General features: G+C 40.6%; 1 protein-coding gene across 5 annotated transcripts in view; it reads right to left on the bottom strand.

Annotated features, from left to right (window-relative positions):
• Positions 1–6,683, bottom strand: part of PAQR3 (progestin and adipoQ receptor family member 3) — a 27,369-nt gene extending 20,686 nt beyond the window's left edge. For 4 of the 5 annotated variants that reach the window (XM_064485687.1, XM_064485673.1, XM_031432581.2 and 1 more), the window contains exons 1-2: positions 6,309–6,683; positions 2,899–3,061 (exon numbers count right to left, since the gene is read on the bottom strand). In XM_064485687.1, coding sequence (XP_064341757.1) covers positions 2,899–3,061; positions 6,309–6,493 — 348 coding nt within the window. In that variant the 5' untranslated portion in view covers positions 6,494–6,683. The remainder of the gene's footprint in view (positions 1–2,898; positions 3,062–6,308) is intronic. The other variant, XM_064485698.1, reaches the window with a different exon arrangement.
• Between the last annotated feature and the right edge of the window lie 1,211 nt (positions 6,684–7,894).

A 7,894-nucleotide genomic window follows, 5' to 3' on the forward strand; every position in this document is an offset into this window, starting at 1 on the left:
TACTATATAACCCAGCAATTCCACTCCTGGGTATATGCCCAAAAAGAGTAAAAATATAAATTCAAAGAGATACATGCACTCCAATGTTCATAGCAGCATTATGTACAATTGCCAAGGTATGGAAGACAACCTAAGTGTCCATCAACAGATGAGTGGATAAAGATATGGTGTGTACGTACACACACGTACACACACACACACACACACACACACACACACAATGGAGTACTATTCAGCTGTAAAAAAAGAATGAAATTTTGCTATATGCAATAACATGGATGAACTTGGAGGGCATTATGCTAAGTGAAATAAGTCAGAGAAAGAGAAATCCTGTATGACATCACTTATATGTGGAATCTAAAAAATACAACAAACTAGTAAAGAAAAATAGTAATCAGTGGGAAGGGGGAATGGGGGAGGGGTAACACAGGGGTAGAAGGAATAGGTTTATTATGGGATTATATGAAATCATGTGAGTGAAACTTCTGAAAATTGTAAAGCACTATAGAATTTAAAGGATCTTTCATTCAACTGGAAAAAAAAAGTTAACCTATACTTAGTATGCTCTGTTTTAAAAGGGATATGTTGTTAGAGTTGCTTAAAAAACTGACTGAAAAATTATCTGGCATATTGAGTATGTTACTGTTTTCTGGAGAGTTTGTTTCTGTGAAATACCTTACTACATCAAGGTAGACAGATGATTATAGTATGACATCTTATATCCAAGCTCCTTGCCATCGTAACCAAATACCTCAAGATCTGGCTTCTGCCTATGTCTCCAGCCTCCTCTTGCTCCATTTTCCTAGCATCACACTACAAACACCTAAAGGCCAGAAAGTGCTAAGCTGTCCCTTGTTTCTGGGCCTTAAAACAAACCCTTTTTTCTGTTTAAACGCCCTGCCTCATTCTTCTTTCTGCTGGCCTATCTGGGTGACCTGATCTTTATGACAGGCTGGTTTTGTTCAGCAGCGTATCCTCGATGCCTAGCTTAGTGCCTGGATATAAATAGGAAGTATTAAAAAAAATTGTTGAAATGAATGTTTATAAACTCAATCCAAGGAAAGGCATTCTCAGATTCTATTCTTCTCTAAGATAGAAAAGAACTCTGGGAAAGTTCAAAGCCCCTGAAATTACAACCCACTATTCAGAAAGTTAATCTGGTTGGTAGAAAAGTACCAAGCATATAAAAAGAATAGAAGTGAAAAGAGAAAATATGCTATGCTTTTAAAAAATTAAGTGTAAATCAAAATAAATACATCTATTTGTGGTTTACCATGCTGCCTGCTGACTCTACGAATTTGGGAAAGTTGGGTGAACAAGAGATAAATATAATATAAAAATAAAAACAACATAAATTGTATTTTTCAGTAGAGAAAATGTGGTCATTTGTCTTTAGCAGGTTGCATACTAGCAGTTAGAACAAGATTTTACTGTCTTGCTGATCAATCCTCAGCAAGTCACTCTAACACTTTGGGTGTTTCTTCAGTGGCATCTGTTTTAATCACTTCATCTTCTCAGCTTTCTTAAACCACTATGAAAATTAATGTGCTCCCTGAACTAACACCAGCTGTGGCTAGGTGGTGAGGTGGTGAAGGGCAGGCCTAGGGGCAGAGGAAAGCATGTGAGATCCTCAAAGGAGATGATATCCATGTAACTAACAGTAGAGTATAAACCTGTTTTTCTATTAATGACTGTTAAGAGCAGTCTATAAAATACATCTAAAGATTTAACTATGAAGAAATTGATTCATTTCCATTTTAAAAATGCAGATAGATTCTAAGAGATGTTGAGGCTCCAATCAGGAAGAAACTTAAGCCTGAGACTCTTTTAAAGTACCATGTACACTCTTCATACTATAAAAAATACTTAAAGAATAATTTTCTAATTGTAACACACACAAAAAAATACATAGTTTTTGTTCTCTCAAAGAAATTAAAAATATTATTCTAGAAACCAGAATTAGAAGAAAGGGGAGGGAGATGTTTCCAATGTGTTTCTTGGTCATTTAAGTCCAAAGTTTTGAGTCAAATGATAAAGGTCTGAAACTGACACACAAGGAAAGCAACAAGCAACACTGTGCAGCTGACTTAGCCCTTCCTCTCTCAGATTTGTTATAGATTTGCTACAGGGAGTGCTGGCTTTTGTTTGGAGGAAAGGGATGACAGCTTTTCTTTTCACTTTTATGGGTTTTCTGGGTACTCTCTGCATTTAAAAATTTTTTTTAAATCAACCAGATTTTGGTCCACATTTGTTTCCTTCTTTAGAATTACCTGTTTGAAAAATTATTAAACATAACTTTTAAAGGAACTTTTAAAAATCCTTGAAGAAAAATGAAAGCGCTGAGGAGCTAACAAATATAAGAGGCAGAGAGGAGGAGAAACTGAAAATACATGAAACTAGGCAAGTGTAAAAGGACGAAAGGAAATTAACATTAAAGTGACAGAAAAGATGAATAGCAGCAAAAGACATTAAAATTAAGATGGTATGGAAACAACAAACATAAAAGTCACAGACATATAAACAGGAATAAGATGAGAAATCTTCCCAGGTAGGTTTTAAGTAGGCAACAGTGTTCTACTTCAGTAAGCAAACAGTACAATCAGAGATTCTTATCTTTACGTACTACTCTTAAAGTAGAGAGGTCTAAAAAAAGAAAGGGTGTTTTCTCAATCCTTAAAACTTACTGGATTACAAATATACTCTAATAACATCCAAATATACTCTCATAAAAGCATACTTTTGGTGCTTGTATAAAAGTGAATATTATGAAAGTGAATACGCTAACCTATATGCTACTTTGTGGCTCTTGAAAGCAAGTGGTGAGTGTGAAGGGCACCTGCCCCAGCTTGTCTGACTAAAGTTCTCTGTACCAATAGTAGTGTTTGTGGAATGACTTACCTGGAAGCAGAACAGACAAATAGAACAAATTACAAAATCTTCTCTGGACGCACTTGCTGAAGGTAACACAGATGTCATGTCATATATTCCCAGAGTGAAGAAGAGAAAGAAACCCAGCAAATGACTCCAGATGTTTACTGTCTCATTAGATAAAATAAACAAACTGGAAAAACAAAACAAAACACAAATGCAGCTCAGATTCATATCTGCTTGCTCGTTTGCTCGTTGTCAGCATGTAAAAGGTTAGGGACAATTTTCTGGGTTATCTAACACTTGCAACTTTAAGCCCTTAACCCCATTTTTGCCATTTTAAGTTTGATACATCATTTAATCTTTCCACACCTCTATCAATCCTGAGAGCTTAGTTTTTTCTTGCTCACCTCTATTATATTTACCATTTCCTTCCTCGATTAGAGTTATTTATGTATAAATTCCATCTCATCCTCCAGCTTATTAACTCCAGATGGCTGGTACCATTTATCTTTATGACACCACTGTTCCAAGCACAGCATCTTGCTCAGATTAGATGCTAAATGTCTACAGTAACGAATGTACAGATTAAAACTGGGCATTAGCTAGCGTACTCTGACTTTCAGTAATAGGTCTCTGAAAACTTGCTAAGTGTTAAGGGTAGACACAAACTTAAAACACCTTTTTAGTACTCATTTCATGCAAATAACAAAGTTAAATGGACTTGAGAGAAGCAGAATAAATACAAATTGATTCACTGGAAATCTCCTTTAAGACAGGCATGCTGTATCAATTTAGCTGTGGTTGTTTTGAAACCAAACTGGTTTTCAGGTGGAGTAAGTTTACACTTTTTAGGAACAACAAGTGTTTACTTTTCATATCAGTACTAACTGCCCTCTTTCAATTCGCCCTAACTGGTTTGAGTTTAAGTAGTGTTGGCAGCACAGGTCAGTGCAGAGTGTTCCGCAATGACCAGAAGTCAGGAGGCTCCGGGTCCCTTCACTCCCACCCTGGACAACAAATTAGCTCTGGGATCATAAGCAAGTCACTTAACCCCTCTGGCTTCAATTTCTCCATCTCTAAAACAAGGGAGGTGTATTAGATTCGGCCGCAAGTCCCTTCCAGCTCCTTCCTTAATTTTGTGAAGCGTTTCTCCAGCTGCGGACAACTGATTATTGAAAGGTGACATCATGACTAAAGATTAAAATGCTCTTGCATTTCTCTTGCAAAATCTAATCTTTTGTATAAACTAAAGTCTTTAACCATCACTGATTCAGAATTATCATTAGTAAGCACTAATGTATAACCCGAATACTGAATTTGCAGTCGTCACTATGGTTCTCATTTTCCCATGCTATAAACACAGCAGTGTCTCACACTATCAAACGATCATCAAGAATAAAGTGGATCTCGTATCATGAATTTCAGACTTTATCCTGTAGAAGCAGCAACTATAAAGACTATTTATCTTGGGGGCAGGGAGATGCAGGAATATGAGGAAACACATTTAACCACAGGACTGTTTGACAGCCAATACCTTTTCATTTTGTGAAACCCAGTATAACCTGATTAATTGAGCGAAGAGACACAATCTTGGTATGCTCCTTTCAACTAACAGAGTACTGGCAGAACAGCTGTGACATAAAAAACATTTCCTTATATTCAAAATCTGTCCTCGTCCCTCTTGGCAGCTTAAAGAAGAGAGGGCAAAAGCTGAACTGGAAGAGTATCTCCAGTAGAGGATCTACTCCTGTTCCATGAGAATTTAGACCTACACTCTGTTCACCTTCAAAACCAACAATCAACTTCATCATTATCATCTGTTCAACTTCAAATTCAATGATCATGGTGATAGCAAGTCACCATTTATTGAGTGCTTATTATGTGCCAGGCTCTGTGTAGCATTTTTCATACATAATCTCATTTAGTCCTTAGTAATTTCTGAAGAAGATACTGTAATTACCCTCATTTTTAAGAATAGAGAAATTAAGGCTGGGAGAGGTTAACTTTTGTTCAAGGTCCCTCAGCTGTTAGAGGCAGATCTGCATACCCAAGACTTTTTTTACTCAACAGCCCAAGATCTAAAGCATTATGTTTCACTCCTCCAATCATGAGATTTGGACCCTAACATTAGAATGCAGAGGACCACGACCAGGTGGGTATGAAACTATTTAAGGCAATTCACTAATCTGCTCTATTCTTGTGTAACTCCACATCCACAGCAGGGCCCAGCTCTGATTTCTTATGAGTAACTTATGCAAAGGAGGCAATGGGGAGGAAAATAGTACTTAGGATTCAAACTGTGAAGCACTGTGGGCCATTTATTGAAGTCAAGTAGGGATGGACAGTGACGTCACCTTGTGACTATGAGTCAGAGAAACACTTTCAAGGCAGGGAGGGCAAAGGTACTGGGGAAAGATCATGCTGAAAACAAGATCAAGAATCAGACATGTGGTTGCTGCTTGAGCAATTCAATAGCCCACATTCCAGCAGTGGGATCTGTCACCACAGTCACCTGGAGCTAACCAACACCTGTATCTTAATTCTCTTAAAGTGGGGTCCTATAATTAAGTACATACAGTGATTTTTAACAGAAAGCTAGTCTAGGAACTATAAATTTTTTCAGTTTTGTTTTTTTAATCCCCAGCTTTCAAGGGACTCAGTTTTAAGAGTTTAGATGAAGAAATTCCTTTCTTAAAGACGCTTCTATAGTGCTCTAGTGGAGGGTTGGTGCCCGTTATAGGCTCTCTTTGCTATGGTGCTTTTCCTTCACAGCGTTTTTCACAATGGTTATTATGTAATAGTGTCATTAGCTCTTTAATGTGTGTCATCCGGGCTAGATCTTAGTAGCTTCATGAGAACAAGGGCCATGTCTGCTGTTCTTTGCAGGACTTCGTAGGGCTCCTGGCACCTAACAGGGGTTCCACAGTATCCGCTGAATGAATGAATCAGTCAGCAGTTTCTATATATATGGCCATGTGAACTTGTTTCCTATTATACAGGCATTTACCTGGGCCCAAACATATGAACTTCCATAGGGCCGCCTTAAAAATAAACAAAGCTTAGGTATACACAGGGGCAAGCATAGCTCAGCCACTGTCAGAGCGGTCTACTCCAACATGTATCCCAATAAGCACCAAATGGAATAAAGGATATAAAAATCCCTCTGTAAACAGCAAAGCGCCATGGGAGAGTTGGTGATTATGATCGTGGTTATCATCGTTATTCCACGGATCAAGTACCCCGGCGGGGGGAAGGAAAGGTAACAAGGGAGGAGAGGTGGCAGAAAAGGATGAAAAGGATGGGGCAGCTAGGAAATGATGTGCCCGGAGAAAAGCGGGGAAAGCAGCAGGCAGACTAGACAAAAAGGGAGTAGATGAGGAGGAGGGGCCGCCGACGCGCCCCTCAAGGCGCGCCCAGCGGAGGCGGCCAGACTGTACCTTTTGATACACAGCCTGGAAGGCAGGTAGGCCCGGTAGCCATCGGTGATGTACGGGTTGTCCTTGAGGGACACGGGAATCTGCTCGTAGGTGTAGAGCCGGATGCCGCGAGGCACCAGGACGGGCCAGTACTGGTAGCTGCCCAGCTCGATGTAATGCGCGCTCTTCAGCAGCTTCTGATGCATCCTTCTCGGCCGCCGCCGCTCCCCGGCCGGGGAGCTCGCCTAGGCCCCGCCTCCCCGGGGTGGGGGCTTCGCCGCCGCAGCCCCCGCCCCGGAGCCCGGGGTCGCCGCGCGAGGTCCTACGATCCCGCAGCTGCCCAGGCCCCGCTCTGCGCACTGAGCGGCCACCGCCGTCAGCGCCCCGGCAGACCCGGCGGCGTCGCGGCCCTCTCTGACGTCAGCACGCTGTGGCGGGCCCCGCCCCCCTCGGCCCGCCCTGGCCGAGGGAGGCGGGGCCGGGGGCGGGGCCTCGAGGATGCGCGTGTGCTCCAGGACTGGCGGGTTTGGGACGCGACGAGGCTACCCCGCTGTTTGAGAGCCGCGCGTCTGCGGTGGCCCGCGTCTCCTCGTCTGTGAGAAGAGCGTAGAACTGAACGGGCAAATACAAGTGGCTTTTTCTTCCTCTGTTTTTAATTAGAAGCAATATGTATTACATTTTGAAGAATTAAGGGGAAAAGAGTAACTGGAAGACAAGTAAGAACTACAGTTAACTCTTCACCGGTTACCTAATGCTCAGTATTCCCAAAACTTGGTGTCGGAAGGGACCTTCGAGATTTTCTCAGCTAAGGTCAGTCCTTTGAAATAGTTGGAAATAGAGGAAACCTGATGTACATGGAATATTTACCAAAATCGAGCATACGCTGAGCTACAAAGAAACCCCAACATTCAAAGCACTGAAACTATTCAAAGTGTTTTCTCTGACCACAATAGACTTAAACTAGAAGTAAAGAAGAAAACAAAAACTCCCCAAATGCCTGGAATTGAAACAAAACACTACTAAGTATTTAGTGGGTTGATGAAGAAATCACAATGGAAATGAGAAGATCTACTGAACTGAAAAGATGGAATATATCAAACAAAAGTTGAGGTGAAGCTAATGCAGTGCTTTAGAGGAAATGCTGCAGCTTTGTTTCTGGCTATGAATTATGATGCAAATGTTTATTCATAATGGCAGCGGGGCAAAATACCAGTTTTGCATCTCTATGTGTAGAACTCTTAGTCCTTCCTTTGGCTGGTTGCATGATAAAAATCATTGAAGGTACCCATTATTTACTTATTGTTATTGTATTAGTAATACTGGTTGATATTTGAGAGACAGTATGGTTTAGTGATTAACTTCTGGGCTTTGAAGCCCAGCTACCTGGTTTTGAATTCACTATGTATGAGTCCTTGTACAAGAACTTAACCTCTCTGTCTCAGTTTTCTTACTGGTAAATAGGGTTAATAACAGTACTTTGTGTTGTGGTGATTAAATCAGTGAATTATGTAACACTCTTAGAAAAATGCGAGTCATGCTGTTAGTACCCCTCTATTATTAGAGTTCAAGGGAAGATATTAATAAATAGAACTGGAAAGATGAATTGA

The sequence above is a fragment of the Camelus dromedarius genome, chromosome 1 (genome assembly GCF_036321535.1).
Source record: "Camelus dromedarius isolate mCamDro1 chromosome 1, mCamDro1.pat, whole genome shotgun sequence".
Classification (NCBI taxonomy): domain Eukaryota; kingdom Metazoa; phylum Chordata; class Mammalia; order Artiodactyla; family Camelidae; genus Camelus; species Camelus dromedarius.